The sequence below is a fragment of the Sinocyclocheilus grahami genome, unplaced genomic scaffold (assembly GCF_001515645.1).
Source record: "Sinocyclocheilus grahami isolate Dianchi unplaced genomic scaffold, SAMN03320097.WGS_v1.1 scaffold149.1, whole genome shotgun sequence".
In the NCBI taxonomy this organism is placed as follows: Eukaryota; Metazoa; Chordata; class Actinopteri; order Cypriniformes; family Cyprinidae; genus Sinocyclocheilus; species Sinocyclocheilus grahami.
The window spans coordinates 120,467-138,374 of NW_015505328.1; the positions used below are offsets into that span (position 1 = coordinate 120,467).

At 38.4% G+C, this 17,908-nt stretch overlaps 1 protein-coding gene across 1 annotated transcript in view; it reads right to left on the reverse strand.

Annotated features, from left to right (window-relative positions):
• Positions 1-17,908, reverse strand: part of csmd3b (CUB and Sushi multiple domains 3b) — a 441,168-nt gene that overhangs the window by 32,810 nt on the left and 390,450 nt on the right. The window contains exons 55-57 of the mRNA XM_016281251.1: positions 14,899-15,084; positions 13,573-13,746; positions 1,083-1,265 (exon numbers count right to left, since the gene is read on the reverse strand). Coding sequence (XP_016136737.1) covers positions 1,083-1,265; positions 13,573-13,746; positions 14,899-15,084 — 543 coding nt within the window. The remainder of the gene's footprint in view (positions 1-1,082; positions 1,266-13,572; positions 13,747-14,898; positions 15,085-17,908) is intronic.

The following is a 17,908-nucleotide window of genomic DNA, read 5'->3' on the forward strand; positions in this document are numbered from 1 at the left end:
TTAACTTTTATAAAGAATATCTCTTTGGATTTGAGACTTTAGTCTTTGCAACTTTACAGATCTTCTTTATACACCAAGAGCTTGAAACACTCCAAAGAGAAAGAAAAAATTGAAATCGCATCATATGACCCCTTTAAAATGAACAGGTGCTACTAAAGAAATAACAAGGCAATGCTTGATAACAGGTTCGAAATAAGTTCCACTGTTAGACCAACAATAATGAGAAGAGGGAAAATTCTGAGTTTTCTCAGAAAGTATTTTGGTATTTTTATTATGCTTAAATCTTTACTATATAAACCATTTTTCAACCATGATTCTGGATAGATGTGATCTGTTTTTTCTCTTTTAAAAAAATACTTTAATGAAGAAAAAAAAAAAAAAAAAGTATTTATGTGGAACGTGTTTTTTTTTTCAGGAACAGAAAGTAAAAACATCATCTATATGAAATAAAAATAAATATACATACATTTGAACAATTGAATGCACTCTTGTTGAATAAAAGTATTTCTTTAAAAATATAAAAAATTAAATAAAAAAATTAAACGGAATCAAATATTCCAAACTTCCGATTAAAGTGTATATATAATTATTAATTATTTAATATATATAAATAAAAAATGCAGCTTGTAAATCGATTTCATCGGAATACAGTGGCTACTTTTGAATGGCCATCAAATGCAAAAAGATGAAATGAAAAAATCATGATCAAAATATAGGCAAAAGGCAAAAAGAAGTTTGAAATCAGATGGTGTAGTTAGGCATCTACCTGCAGGGGTTAACATGGGCATGCTAACATGCCAAATCTAGATCCCTTGATCTGAACAAACAGATTTCATTACATGCAGCCAGTTCTAAATATCGGCTTTGACAACAAAATTGTATTTTTCTGTGCAGTGTGAACAAAGCCTTAGATCAGCCGATGACTTGTTAAAACAAACTCCTGACTAAGTAGCTTAGGGCTGAGATGTCCTACTTCTGAATTCACCTAGCCAAGTAAAAGAGAATATGTGCAATGTGAAGTGAGAGTGGGAGTTGGGCAGTTTTAGAGATGCTGGATCATGTCAGCTGCTGCAGGCGCTTACGTTTGCAGGAGGGCTGAGTACCGGACCATGTGCCGTTGGGGAAGCACATCCTTTCTGTGGAGCCAAAAAGCTCATATCCCACCGAGCAGCTGAAGTGCACTTTACTGCGTATCCGAAAGTCACTCTCATCTCTGCTGCCATGGGATGGTGTGCCTGGGTCACCGCATGTCCCTGATGAATCACCTTGAGAAACAGAGAGGAATAAAAAAAGACAATAGAGATTGAAAAGAGGTGAGGGTCATTCCAACTATATTGTACATTTTCATGTCCCCATTGCATATGTCTTAATATATTGGATAAAAAATTAAACTCATCCTTTTATAAATGGACATTAGATTAGTTGGTATTCTTAATATCACTATTAAATGAACAAATGGGCTGAATTTTAAATAGTTTTACTGCTTTCTTTATGCAGATGTTACCATTCTTGGCATGGAAATGGAACATGGAAAAAAACTTGCTAATTTATTATGAAATCTTCCAGGTGTTTCTTATTTTTGTTTCCTTTCTCTACTCAAAAAGTATTTTTGGGAATATTTAGTTTTAATTTGTTACCAATTATTTATTTTTTTTACCGTGTCCTCAATTTTACTTTCCTTCCCGTTAGTCTTTTATAAGTCGTTTAGCAATTCATGAATGACATCATTCTCCTGGAAATACCAGTTTTGGTGGGAAAACAACAGCACAAACATTAGTACGTTTAAGTAATGGAGTTGATGAATTTGATGGATTTGTTGGCTTATTTCACTCTGACACATTCCATCTTGTTTGATACAATTACGGGAAAAAATGAAATGAAGTCGTGTTCATTTCTTGTCATTGTGTAAATTAAAAGTTATAATTAAAGTGCCTGAGGCTGACAAGCATATTTGAAAAGTCTATTTTATAGAAATACCTTCAAGCATATTCATCTTACTGTAGAAACATGAAGCAGAAAAAAAGAAACCAAGAATTTGCGTCAAGCGTAAAGAAACATACTATATTAACCTATTCTACTGCCAAATGAATAAAAAAGGATGACTAGTCCTGTGCTTGTTTTCCAGCCCCTCTCAGGATGTAATCTTGAAGGAGGACATCTTTTTTTCCCATGCACTCAAGGCTTTGCTACAGCTCTCTGGAAATTGATATTCCTGATTGATTCCAGCTGCTTCCATATATCTGAGCTCAGGGCCCTGCAGCCTTGCACCTCACCTGAACCTGAGCTCCATTCATCATCAGCACACAAACGCACACAATCACACAGAGACACACACCTGCACACGCACATTTATGCTCACACAGGGCTTATGAATGATCTCGACACACCAAAAAATATAGAAAGTGATCGGTTGTTATTGTGTCACGTCGCATAGACGTTTCACATTCAGTGTGCACAGACAAATCGCCTGCTACTAGGACACAGTGTTAGAAACCATGACTTATTGCTCAGACCCTGGACAAGAGAGCTAAAATAGATCAGTGGCTGGTTGTACCAGCTGTGCACAAGTTATAACACCAGAACTATAGGCTTTTAAGTTACAATTCGCACATTATTGCGTTGCACAATTATACTTAGTTGAAACCTTACACATAAGAATAAATAGCAGGCTTATTAAATTGGTAACACTTTAGTATAGGGACCAATTCTCACTATTAACTAGTTGCTTATTAGAATACCTATTATATACAGTACATATTGGCTGTTTATAAGTGCTTATAAAGCACATATTCTGCAAGACCATATTCTACATCCCTAATCCTACCCAATACCAAAATTTAACAACTACCTTACTATTAATAAGCAGCAAATTAAGAGTATATTAAGGTAGAGGTTGTAGTTAATGGTTTGTTAATGGTGAGAATTGGACCTTAAAATAAAGTGTGACTATTCAATTATATCAAAATACTTAATGTTTTACCTTACAATGTTGTTGAAATTGTACTAATTCACATGGTTTTAACATTATGTAAATATCTGACTTCATAGCAAAACTTCTGAATAAAATTAATAGCACGTTAATTTTCTCTGTCTCTACTATCTCTGTCACTACTCATGCATGCTTGGATTTAGAAATTAACATTTTTAATTTGTATTCATTTTTAGATACAGATGCATATTTAGATACAGATTATCTATAAATATCTCATCTTTAGATGCATTTTATTTATATATTTAGACACTACCATTAAAAAAGTTTGGCATCAGTACTTTTATATAAAATATAAAATTTTATATCATTCAGCAACAAAAGTGAAAAATGAACAAATGTGACAGTAATTTTTGTTACAATGTAAGTGTTTACTAATTCAAATAAATTGAACCTTTCATTGTTTTCACAAAAATATTGAGCAGCACAACTGTTTTCAACATTGATAATAATAAGAAATGTTTCTTGAGCACCAAATCAGCATATTAGAATGATTTCTGAATGATCATGTGACACAAAAGCCTGAAGTAATGGCTTCTGAAAATTCAGCTTTGCAATCACAAAATAATTTTTTTTATTATTTGTATTTTAATATTTCACACCATCACTGTTTTTACTGTAAAGCTTCTTAATGGTTGAATAAATGTACACATCACATGTGACTACACAATACTTTACAGAAAGCTTACAACCTGGGCTAACTTTTGCCTTAGGACAAAATTGTATTATTAAATTATGTACAGACTTTGTTACAAACTAACTAGTATTCACTACATGTGAACTTCATGTCTCAAAGACCATATGAACATTTGTTGCAACTGCAACCCTACCCAGCACCCTAAAGGTAAAAACTGCCGTCTCATATCAGGCAAGCCAACATCCAAACCCAGCCTATGTCAACGAAACCAGCCAGCTCCATAAACAAGTAATGATTTATTTAAGAACAGACAGCTGTATGAAAAGAAAAAAAACATCTCCTGATCTAATACATCAGTGTGGCTGGAGAGTTCGGTGGGCAGGGCTAGTGGCGGGCGGCCCAGGGGACAGATTAAAATGGCTGTTATTAAAGGACTGCGGGCTGTTTCGCTTACTTATTAACAAATCAGTGGGCTGCTTGAACAGGCTCTTCAGTTGTTGACCCTTGCATGACTGACAGGTTTTTATCCCGCAGAGTTTGTTGTACAGTAAATTGCATACATGTGCCATACATCACACAGCGGGGACTCGCGCACCAGACGGAAAAGATGCATGTTGACGTAAACTTGAAGTTAAGTGAGGAGGATGGATTTCCTCTCAGAGAACAAGCACACACAGCGGTCTGTTTCTCAGGTTGTGGTGTGATGAAGAAACAGGCACCCTACCAGTCATGCTAAGATGAAGTTGCAAACATTTCTTAGAGTACCGCCATGTGCAGAGTTGCGTTGTGACAGCGACATGTACTTTTCTTGGGGCGTGATACAGCAGGGTGCCTCATATTGGTAAACTCTTTTCGGGGCAGAGAGAGTAGTACATTTCCTGGAAGGTTTATGCGTGCTTGTATGTCACTGCCGAACAAGGTGTGTGTTTTTATGTCATGTTCCATCTTTGTCTTTCTTGCTGGTGGCAGAGGACGAGAGGAGCGAGAGCTGGGAGGTGTGGGTGTTTGGACTCCCAAGAGCGTGTTCAGTCAGGGAGAGAGTGCTGACCAAGCATAACACTTCAAGGGCAGACGAGGGGACTGCTGTATTAGCCGTCCCGCTGGAACTCTTCCACTTATCTGCATTGGCAGCCCTGAGACCACCGTAGACGCGGGAGGAGAGGGTATATGTCCATTTGCATGCCACAAATTGATGTACAACCACTTCTGATCAAAAAAGTCACCACAGTTCACACTTTGAGGCAACACTGCTGACAGGATTAAGTCAGATAAAAACTGACACAATATTAAATGTCAACTTTCTGCATCCACACAAAACTGAGTGGAAGAGAAGTGGGGCACTAAACATGGATTATTGATCAGTGGCATCTTCTGAGGCTTTTAGCAGTCAGGGTTGATTTTTCACTTTAGGTCAAATATGCTTTTGGACAACAGATATGGGTCAGATACAAAATAGCTTAAATGAGCTTTAGCCTTTAAAGAGACAGATCACCCAACAATGAAATTCTGTTATCTTTTAGTCACCACCATGTTGTTCCAAACTGTATGACTGACTTTTGTCTGTGGAACATAAAAGAAACGTGTTTTTTGTCCATACGATGGCAGTCAATGTGGTCCAGTGTTCTTTTTAAACATCATTGACCTTCATTGTATGGACAAAAACAGCTGAAACGGCCTTCAAAATGTCTTCTTGTGTTCTGCAAAAGAAAGAAAGTCATACAGGTTCAGAAAGACATGAGGGTGAGTAAATGAAGACAGAATGTTTATTTTTGGGAGAACTATCCCTTTAAGTAGTACTTCACACTCATGCAGGACACACAGATCCAACATCTCATTCCTCCAGCTCAGGCTCGGAAATACATGCCTCTACCTACGTTTCTGCAAAACTCAAAAAAATGCACCTATACATATGAATTGCTGCAGTTTCCAGTTGAAGTGAACACTGGCAGTACACAGGCACATGTAGTAAAACTCTGACACCTTTGGCCTTACAGGGCCAGAATTTCAATTAAGAAAGCCTAATTTTCGCACAAATACTTGCGCAATATTATGTTATGACCTCAAAACAATTTTAATATGATGCAAAGTTGAAAACTGAACGTTAAGCATCACATATACAGCTTCATGTGTATGGGTTTTCTAATGCAGTAGGTTTGCTTGGAAGCTCACACGATATGGCATTGCAGCTCTTTGGTACGTAATGATTGTGCATTTTAGTGCCACTCACTAGACATTTCAAACTGAAACTGCTGCGAAACGTGCAATAAGCACATATTTTCAATGAGCTTGGATTGCATTCCTCCCATAAATCCCTGCCCTAACTCTACAATTTCACATAAAAAAAAAAAAGTTCCCTTTGGAAAATGGAATTAATTGATAGCATCCACGCTAAAATCCACTTAAGTCACTTCAGTTCTACTGGAATAGTCAACTTAAGGGGCCGTTAACACGACATTTTCAGCCAAAAATGGGAAACTTTTTATGCGCTTTGCCTGTTTGTTTACACGACAATGGCGTTTTGGGGACTGAAAACGCATAATTTTGAAAATGGGTTTCAAAGTGCAAGCTTATGAAAACGCCATCGTTATCGTTTCCATGTAAACACCCAATACGGGAATCTTGGAAAACGGTGACATCATGCACGTGTGAAGTATGTGTTAGGTATGTAGACGTGTAGTACGTGTTGATTTTAAAGGCAAGCGCAAACAAACGTACACAACAATGGCGGAGTACATGGTTGTATTGTTGCTGCTCAAGAGTTTGCTAACGCAGTTAAAGCTGCTATCACTATGAATGAGAAGTAGAGCAACAGTCGGTGTGGTGATATTAGTGACGAAACTCCCGCCCACAAAGAGCTAATCGTCACTTGCCTACAGGTACTGTTTACTAACAAGGTGACAGCGCCAACTACTGGCCTGGCATACGTAATACAGCGCTTTTGGCAGTTTTCGCGGATATGTGAAAAAACGCGAATCGTTTTGAAAACGATGTCGTGTATACGTAAAACTTTTTAAAAACGCAAGGAAAAAACTGTTCTGTTTTTGATTACATCGTTGTTGTGTAAACGTAGCCTGGAGTAGGCCACTTTTCTACACTTAAAATGTTTTAGGGGAAAGCACCAAAGGTGCTTAGGGACCTATTTTACCTGTCAGTTTTCTTCTTTTTCTTCCACTCTGGAAGTCTATGGTAGCTCATAGAACTGCTTGCAGAAAAGTTATGAAATTTCTTTAACAGGGGTCTCCACCCCTGCTCCTGGAGAGCATCCATACTGCAGAGTTCAGCTTCAACCCTGATCACAAACAGCTGAACCGGCTAATCAAGGTGTTCAGGGCTACTTAATTACAGAGAGGTCTGTTGAAGCTGCTTGAAACTTAATGCCCTGTCCACACGAACGCGGTTATTTTTAAAACGGCAGCTTTTTCTACTGTTTGGCCTTTCATTCACACGCAAAAGCAGCACCAGGTCACTGAAACTGAACATTTTTGAAAACACCTGCCAGGTGAAGATTTTCAAAAACTCCGGTTGCAGTGTTATCATGTAGACAGCGAAACTGGAGTTTTGGCTTGTAACGTCGGAGCCTGCGCTGTTATCTCCGCCTACTGGAAACGTTTTCAGGCTTCTGATTGGCCAACATGGCTTTACGGTTGAGATTATATCGCCACCTGTTGGTTTGGCATGCTCTTGACAGTGCTTCATAGCATGCGTTTGCATTTTCATGTGGACAGAGATTTTTTTAAAACGGAAGGAAAAACTGCACAAAGGTAGCTCTCCAGGAGCAGGGTTGGAGACCCCTGGTCTTTACTAAGTAATTCAAGACAGCTCCTTAGCTCTTTATTTTACCTTTGTTGTGCTTGGCCTCTTAATTGCTGCTTGCAGCTAAATTTTTATTTGCTCTTATCCTAGTTTTAAAGGTGCACTCTGTACTTGTTGCACTAGCTGGAATAGCAAGTGTGGATGCAGCAAAAGCAGCAGTTTTTTAGTTACCAATGCTATTATGAATGCGTACAAATGCTCTATTTGCAGCAAGCAATTATTATTTTATTATCTGAAAGAAAGTGTTTTCGACTGATGGGGGTGATATAAAATGTCACAAAAAAATATAAATAGTTAAATGTTGTGCAAAATTCAAATGACATTTTCTTTTCTAGCTTCATAGTGCTGGACTAGCAGCTTGTCCAAACCACAAGCAAAAGGAGAAGTAGAAGAACTGATTGGAAGCAATTACATTTTTTTGCAATTCTGTTTGGGTTCCTTTAGGGACATAGGAGTGACACACTTCACCTTTAAGAAAAGCAGAATCCCTGCGGTCTAAGCTAGCAGCTGCTCTGTCTCAATCAGTGTGCAGTCAGCTCGCTCTATCTGCACTCAAGCAGTGCCAGAAAGCTCAAGCAGAGCTGGGAAGTTAAGTCTTGAGAGAGGCTCACTGCTAGAGGCTGCTCCTTTAGCTGCAGCCCTCACATACTTACAGCCGCTCTAATTGGACCACAAGAAGTTCAGGTGTGAGCAGGGAGAGAACAGAAGATCTTCCCACCAGGTGGACACTAAAACCCTCACTGATGCAGCCCAGTATATGTGCTAATTGGGTACCAGGCTGTTTCGGGGGCAAAGAGTAAATGGTTGTTTGTTGATTTTAAGAGGGTCGGATCATGTCATAACTTCGTAAGGCTTTACCTCAGAGACTTCTCTCTGGAAGCAGGCAATTAGAAGAGGCCAGCAACAAGGTCAAAGGCTTGTAATAGCTTCGGTTTGGACTCTTATTAAAACAAAAGGTTGTAAAACAGCACGGGACATCGCTAACTGATCTCGAGAGCTGCTCGTGCAACAGTTGCACACACAAAAATATCAGCTCAGTCCTCTCTAACAGTCTGCAGTCCCCTGCGCGAGCGCATGTTTGTGTGTACAAAATGCCTTCAGCAAAGCACACAGGAAAAAGGATGAAGTTGTGCCTATGATTTTGTGCCATGAAACCCAGAAAACCCTGAAGGCAGATGAACAGTACCAGGAAGGAGAATAAAGCCTCCTAGGACCAAGAGGAAGAGAGATTTCTCTTTCTGTTTAGCTGTTGTTGTCTCTCTGCCTCCTCCTTTCTGGGTCATGGATCTCTGTAGAGGATTGGAGCATATACAGTGTCATTGGAAAGAGACAATGTCTGTATTCACGCTTTATGGGTCACAGACACTTAATGCAGGTTTAATGGATAAACAGTGGGTGTTTAAAAATATGCAAACTGCATTTGAGAGTCACATTTATGCAAAGGCTGTCTGGAAGTTTCCAGCAACATGTAATTTTTCTAGGTACATTCACGCTGATGATGATTTGTAAGGACAAAGCGAGCAGAAGTGATTTGTTTTCGATGAGAGTTGGTGATCAGAGGCAACATGCACTCAAAAAATGGATTTTTCCTGCTTGTGCAATTTGGTTAATTAAAGTGAGCTAATGCAACACAATTCTTGAACATTTTGTCACAGCTTAATTTCATTGCATGCAATCAATTTGAATTGGTCAAATGGAAGTTTACTTAATCCATTTGTGTTGGGACAACATGAGGCATGTTGGACATTACTGTGAACATTATTTTTTCAAATCTGTTCTTTAATTCACTTAGTACTATACCAAATTACGTCATGGTTATTTCAGTCTTTCTTGTTGTATGCTATAAAGAAACAAGTCAATAGGCAATCTTTAGTACAAATCGAAAGTAAAATTAAACAAAGGCATTATAGTAGCAACATATTTTTATTATTAAACATTATTTCATCAATTTAACAGTATTAAGTAATAGTACAAAGTAAGCTATACAATAATACTGAGCGGAGTTTGACTTGCGTCACTGTACCTTCTGTCCTCATTAAAAAAAAAATGCTCTGTGATATGACAACATTACAATTTGATGTTTAATCTACACTGCCGCTTAGGGTTGGTAAGATTTTTAATATTTAAAAAAAGAAATATCACCAAGGCTGCATTTATTTAATAAAAAATACAGTAAACCAATAATATAAAAAAAGTTATTACAATTTATAATTAAAAAAAAAAGTATTATTATAAATATATTTGTAAAATTAATGCTGAGATGGCAAAGCTGAATTGTCAGGAGCCATTACATTCGCCAGTGTCACTTCAGAAATCATTTAAATATGTTTATTTGCTGAAGAAACATTTCTTATTATAAAAGTTCAAAATCAGGCTTAGTATTTTTGTGGACACTTTTATAATTTTTTTTCAGGATTCTTTGTTGAATTGAAAGACATCCAAGTGCAAAATGACAACAACAGAGATCCAGCGACCAGCAATATCTATTGTTGAACAACTGAAGTCATTACAGTTAGCACATCTTACCAACCGTAACAACAGCAGAAGCATCATGGGAATGAGGCGTGACATTGCTGATTACAAAAGTAGAGCTGCTTAGCCTAACAAATGCTCAGTCTGAACAGTTACAGACAGTATTTTAGTCATCTTACCCACACACATCACCACAAGCCGTTTGTGGTCATTCTATAAAAAAACTCAAATACAATGGACTAATTTATAGCTTGAAAAAATTTGCACATCAAGTGTTTATCATGAACAATGATTCTGATGGCTGGATGAAAAACACAAGGACACTACAATCAACCAAACCAATCAAAGTTCAGTCTACAGGCTTATACAAAAAGCAGCACAACCTTCAGCACAATTTCTAATAATTCAAGGGCTCCTTCTCAATACCAAAAGCATACAAACATGCAATATTTTCTTTTAAGAGGGAGAATGGAGTCCTCTACTACCAAGTCAGTGGTTCGGTGCACAAAATCTTTTTTTAAAGGGCACAACAGACTATTCTAGGCAACGAGAGAGACTTTTTGAGCTCACTGAACCACAGTATGTGGTATAAAACCATTCAAAATGCCAGTGACTGAGCAGTTCTCTCACTATTCTCCTTTCCTACGTGTTTATATATAATTCCCTTTAAAGTCTTTAAAGTTAGGTGAGGCATTGGACACAGGGGTCCTTGATTCACAATAATTTTATGTGACAAAGGCTCAGCTGCCGCTAGCGCACCGAGCTCAGAAATATTTGAAGTGGCCTTGCAGAGCGTTTTGTGCACGGATGGCGTATGGCTTATGTAAAATCTCTCTAAGCCATATTTGGTGCTCAACAAAACTCGTGCTGTATGTGTGGGTGTAGGAACCCACATGTGGAACCCTTTGAGGTTCCCCTCTGGATTTCCCAGTTAGTACAAGTTTTCCATTCCATTTACAGAATGAACAATGGAACGGTAGGGTATTGCGTTGTGTTTGTTATGAAATGTGCATGTTCGGTCTGGTTTCCACAGCTTGTCTTGATTCTGAGAGTCCCCAATTCCTGTTGTAAAGACTACACAACATAAACAGACATGGACTCCTGCAGTTGCATCTGTGTATTTCTCCATGCCCAAAGCAATCTGCATGTAATCTCAATAAAAAGCACAGAAAATGTATAAAAAACAGCATAGCAAACCCACAGATTAATTATACACCTCACAAATGTTGGACGCAGGCTTAAGGCAGCGCCCCACCAGCCGATTTTTCAGCCGTAAACTTCATTTACATAGTCATCGGACAGTCAGAGGGAGTCCTGGCCGCGTCTCTCAGCAGGAGAGTGTTAACAGCCCCAGCGACTCAAACCTCTGCTGAGTTAATAGTTCTGCCACTAGGGCGGATTCTCACGGCCTTGCTGGGCGTCCAATGAGTTTCTTCTCACACAAGAACTGACAAGCTTTATTTGAAGACATTTTGCCGCTTGGAAGTCATCCAAACTTATATCCCAATTGTTAACTGTGATTGTGCAACTGAGCTATTTTCTGAGGTTCTCCTACACTTAAATGACTAATAAAACAAATAATTAAATAAAAAGCAGAGGCAGAACAGACTGTGTTTATAGAAAGTAAATCTATTTCTAACTCAAGCTGTGCATAAACATATACTCTCAATAGCAAGCCCTGAAGGAATAAATACACCCATGCATTCAGAGAGAAAAGATACTAAACAAATTGCAATGCTAATTCAGCCTATTACAAGTCTGTCTGTGCGGTATTCCTGTTTAGCAAGCTACACATGATAAGGACTTGGAATAGGACCCCCTTGAAAATGAGATGGTGCATCTCAAGGGGTTTATCCTCAAGAATAAATTCGTTGCAACTGGAAAGAAATGTCATAGGCTTTAGTCTGTGAACCCTCTTCAATTTAGAACCAGTCATTTTGACAGAATGTGGCAAGATTTCAGCAAAAACAAGTCAAGTCACCTTTATTTATATAGCGCTTTTAACAATACAGATTGTGTCAAAGCAGTCAGTAGGTATAAGACCTTAAAGGGTTAGTTCACCCAAAAATGAATGTTTTACTCACCCTCAAGCCATCCAAGTGTATATGACTTTCTTCTTTCAGACGAATCCAATCGGAGCTATATTAAAAATTGTCCTGGCTATTCTAAGCATTATTATTGTAGTGGGTGGGTGTTTCTCTTTAACAGTCCAAAACATGTTAAATAAAGCACGCGCATCCATAATAAAACGTGCCTCACACGGCTCCGGGGCATGAATAAAGGCCTCCTGTAGCGAGTCTATGCATTTTTGTAAGAAAAATATCCATATTTCAAATGTAATAAACACTTTTCTCTCACTTCCGCTATCTGTCGTACGCGGAATCTCTTCCGGCGGAGTTTCTTTTCTTTCATTTTTGCTCCATGTACGAAAACGGTTTCAAATTGAACTGTCACATGGCTCACAGCAGTGGTGTTTTATTTCGTGTATGAATCAGTATTTTTTAGACTGATTAAACGTACTAGCACATCAATATATAACATAGAGAAAGAGTTGCTGAAAAATCCCCACCACTAAAACATAGACTGACATTCTGGAACACAGACAAAAGCAGAATGTTACAAACACTAACAACTCCTAGAGTTGGACTGTATATCAAGACTTTTGGAACAGCGCTCAGCCAATCAAATTGACTGAAGGCTAAAACAGAACTAGAAATAACTGCAGTAAAATATCAAGTAAATTACATTCCAAGCACAACACTGACAACTATGTTGCTGGTTTTTTTTGTTCTGCCAGAGAAAATATTTACAAAAGAAGCCAAAGCAGGAAGTGTTGCGAACACAGGCAACAGACTGATCCAAAACTGTTTTATGAAATATCAGCAATCTTGGAATATCGCCTGCCCAATCAAATTAGTTGACTGGAAATAACTGTTGCATAGTGTTATTACTTTTTCAACCAACAAAGAAAGGAAAAACAAGATTGCTTTGTGGAGGCAGCTAAGTTACGAGCACATGCCGTTTATATACTTTACCTAAGGGCAAGTTCTGCTTTAGCCAGACAGAGTTGCCTGATCATGTCATTGCTATAGGTAAATGGCCTAGTTAGGGTTAAGAGGGCGCTCATATCTGTTCACAAACACAGAACCTGACGGCTTCTGCATCTGTGTGATGTCAACAAAAGAGATGTTTATGCAGGGGTATGATGGAAACCAGCCAATCATCTCTACCAATAAAATGTCAATGACATCAACAATACACTTAATGAAGATAACACGATCTAAAATCTCTTCTAAGGCAGCATTTTTACTCTTAATAAAGCCTTATTTATATGGAAAAGAGAAGTATCTTGTGTTTTGTGCTCACAAGTTAATGTCTTAAACTGCCGATCTTGTTACTATGCTAATTAATAGTGTTTTCACTATATTTTGGATATAGATATCCATTGCAGAATTGATGTCATACGGCTCGTTCACTGAATCGCAGGCCGTCTCAGTGATCCGCCGTAAAACAGTGATTCTGTCCTAATTCCCTTGCATATTAATGGTGGAGTTCCCTTTAAAATCTTAAATGATTCCCTTTGAGCTAAATTATTGACCTGTTTCCCTTACACATCTTTAATTGTGCAGATAGCATTGATGGATGTGTGTGCCCATCCTACCTGAGCAAAAGGGCATGGGTGCGCTCCAATGGCCGTTGAGCTGGCAGGTTCGCGAGGACTCGCCCTTCAGTTGCCGGCCACCCGTGCAGCTGTAGCGCACCGTGGCGCCAAAGGTGAATTTGTCCCCGCTCAGCACTCCACTGGGAGGAGATCCAGGATGTCCGCAGTCCACCACTATCCAATATACATGCAGATGCAGAAAAGTGCGAACACGGTTATTGGATCGGCAAACACTCCTTCAGTACACATTCACATATGATTATACTAAAACATAAAGGACTTGAAACAAAGCTGCTCTTTACTTTTAATTATACAATCATTCCGGTTGATCTCAATGATTACAGTGCTAATTCAGCTTCCTGCAGGAGCACTAAGATCAGCACTTTCTGAAAGTTTGCTCCTTTCTTTAGCTCAGACCTCACTGCTTGTGCACACTACTACTAAAATTAGAACATTATTAATGTTATTTAAAATGAATATAAAAAAAGAATGTAATACTCTGTATAACATAATAATTTAATGCAATAGTAAAATAATTTAATAAAATTTATTTAAATTTAATTAAAATTGTATTAAACGTGCACAGAAACATCATTGATCTAACAAAAAATTTAAAAATAATATTAAATGTAATTTGAATGGATACAGTCTTTATGTTCAGACGTAAAACAACAAAAAAATAGAAAACTCATTCACTATTAGCTGTATATGTATTTTTATGCCAACAGATATGGTGTTCACAAACAGATGTGAGCACAAATAAATAAAGCATTGAGTAAAGTGTGCCAATCTCATAACCACTTGAGAAAGAATAAACACCTTTCATATAGACCTAGACTGCAAGCAAACGTCAGCATTTTTATGTAGAACGTATCCCAAATTTTTTGTAGGGTCACTTTGGTATTCAAAGAGCCCAGCAACTGGTGTTGGGATCAAACATGTAAAACTACAGGGAAGATTATGCAGACACACAAAGCAGAAGTGGCGACTGGGCGAAAGGGCATCTCTGACAGCAGGGAGTCTTGTCAGGGCAAAATGTAAGCTCAGGCCCCGTCGACTTCGCAGCTGCTGCAGAACGTGTCTTACTGAGCTGTACACAGGCTGAGGATGTGCTGTGTTTCAACTTTCACATAATAAAAAAAACCTGACATTGCTAATTAATCTGCCACGGAAATCTGTGTTCCACCTGTCCCTCAATTTCAAGCACTGATCTTAAACAGCGGAAAGAGGGTTGTGCAACTTATTCCCCTTAATTACAGTAATGAATAGGTAATTAGCACCACAATGCCACTGCCAAATTTTCATTGAAAGACGCCAGGAACATACCGATACACTCGGGCAGCGGTTTGTCCCACTGACCCGTGGGCTGGCAGGTGAGGACAGGAGAGCCAAACAGGTAATAGCCGGGGTTGCAGTCGTAGAATACCACCGTGCCAAAGGTGAAGTTTCCATGCTCGATCTTACTCTGCCTGATAGAGTTGGCTGGAATCCCAGGATCAGAGCAATTGACAACTGAATAAAGAGAAGAAAGGAAGAGGACAGAAACAGAGACGTGTTATTTGGCAGAAGCACTAAGCAAGTGACTTCGGTGGAAACAAGTAGGTCAGATGCTCTATGCCTGCAATGCATGCAGAATGAGAATTTGCCATTTTTAGTATGCGTCACAGACATCCACATCCAAAAATACTATTAGGACACAAAAATATCTGAATCGTTGTTAAAAAGTCACATAGGACTAATCTAGAATGTAATGATTTAATTTGATTTAATTTTAAATGTAATATTCAAATATACAGTATATCTTAATGATTATAATATTATAAATAAATGAATTAGCTAAAAAATGTATCAACGATATAATGTTTCATATCGTTCGGCATCGATAATTATTAAAAATTTTTATAAAATTTTTTTAAAACAAAGAGCAATAGAAAAAAAGGTTTACATTTAACCACTGTATTTTTTAATTAACCCAATTTATTGAGACAAACAACAAATAGTTTTTTGTTTTAACAGTCGAAAACAAAATGAAAATTAAACAAATATCTAATTTCTAATGTTTTATATGCAGATTAAATAGGTTAAACTTTTGGCTTGTCTCCTGAGGCCACAGGAGAGCGCAATGAGCAAAATAATGCAGCACATTAAATTATCAATGCAAGGAAGTAATAGTCTATAAAAAAACATGCATTACGTCTAAATTAACTCATATAAATCAAATATAATTTTGTAAATTGCATAAACTATTATGAACAAAACAGCATCATGTATTTATGCATTGCTTAATACAAAGAGCCGAATCGCCCATCATACAGATTGCCTTTAAAAACATATGAGACGCAGTGAAAAGGAATAAACCTCCACAAATTTGCGACGTGTTTTCTAAAAGTTTAAACTGTTTTAACTTTGCATGGCTTTCCACACATCTCTTGTGTGAGACGCGAGTGCAGCAGTCATATTTGTCCGTCTAGAAAATGCGCTGAATATGCGTTCTATGTGAATGGCTTGGTTTCGGTTTCAACCTAATCAAGATTTTCTCCGCATTGAGCTTCTATATTTCTCTAATATTTTGAATGAATAACGCAGCAACTGCGCATCTTGTGGGCTAGACTAACAAAACATTAAACTACAATGTCACTTGCATCATCACCGCATCTCGTGCTCCACTGATGACACTCCCTGACGCACATCTACCATTGGATTGTACTATTTTTGCATTCAAATGCAAATGTTTATTTTAAATTCGACTAATATTCATTATTTACTCACAATCTCCTCATCACAGAAAGGCACAGCCCTCATGTGCGTGTGTGCTGTCTGCGTAACTCGTAGCGCGTGATATCGTGCACTATATCGAACATTTTTTATATCGTTATCGAAGAAGGTGTACCGTCGATAAATATCGATACCATTTTATCGCCCAGGCCTAAAATGAATAAATTTTTTATAGAATTTCACTCAAACTGCGTTAGTATCATGTATCATACAGTTACATGCCACAATAAGTGAGTGCACACATGCAGAATGAATTATCACAGAACATGCAATCTATTTTTGTGTAAAAACTGTATAACATTGTCTTTCCTTACTAGGCATCATCAATTACATTTTTGTTAGTGTACTTTCAGCCACCAAACCCCACAATTGGCAGCCACTTAGCAACATCGCAACAGCCGCTACCCCCTTCCTTACCCACAGAGTGCCCTGCGGTGCTTTAAAGGGGTCATATGATGCGATTTCAATTTTTCCTTTCTCTTTGGAGTGTTACAAGCTCTTGGTGCATAAAGAAGATCTGTAAAGTTGCAAAGACTAAAGTCTCAAATCCAAAGATATATTCTTTATAAAAGTTAAGAGTCAGCCACGGCTACCTAAAACGGCTCATTCTAACATGCTCCCACATGTCTACGTCACTATGTGGGAAGATTTGCATAACGCCGCCCAAATGTTCACGCAAAGAAATAAGGTGTAATTTTTATTCTCGCTGTAGTATTGTTGCTGCCGCCGCTGCCATGTCGTGAAGACGCTGTGTGTTTCGTAGTGAAAGCGAAACTACTTTGTTTGGCCTTCCAAAAGAGGACGATATCTGCTTCGTCATGCCTGGAGCTGATCCGTGCTGGTTGCTGAGGAAATACTACAACTTCGCGCTGTGGATCGCCGGATCGGCTTTCACTGTGGACGAAGCGGAGTCCAGCCCGGGGTCGTCACATGTCCTTCCGGACGCTCCTTTGTCGAAATCGCCGGTTGCACCATTCTCAAGCCCACCCGCCTCTGCTCACTCTAACTTTCCGGCTGTTCCTCACGCTAGCCCCTGGCCTCTGCTCACTGTAGGCCGCCGCCACACTCTCTAGGCCACCGTGTGTGACAGTGTTTCATTGTGAAAGCGAAACTACTTTGTTTGGCCTTCCAGAAATGGACACGACTAGAAATCAGTGGTTAAGTTGTATTTACAACACTGTTCCAGAACACTTCAACCCAGTGGCGTAACTACAGACAGTGCAAGCAGTGCAGCCGCACTGGGGCCCGTGCCGCGGTGGGGGGCCCGCAGCGCACGTGGGCCCTGCCCACATTGCAAGTGACTATATTAATATAAATTAATAATAAACGTATTAATAATAAAATACAATTAGTACTGAGATTATTCACAGTACTGAATAAATATATGAATTCGCATACATTATTTGTCTGCTGTAGTGGTCTATTGGTAGAACTTTTGTCACGCATTATTAAGTTTTTTGAACCTTAAACCGCATAAATACATTTCATTACACCAAATACACAAAATAATGTTCTTTTTAGCAACATCATATGACCCCTTTAATTTTGTCAGGCGGTGGAT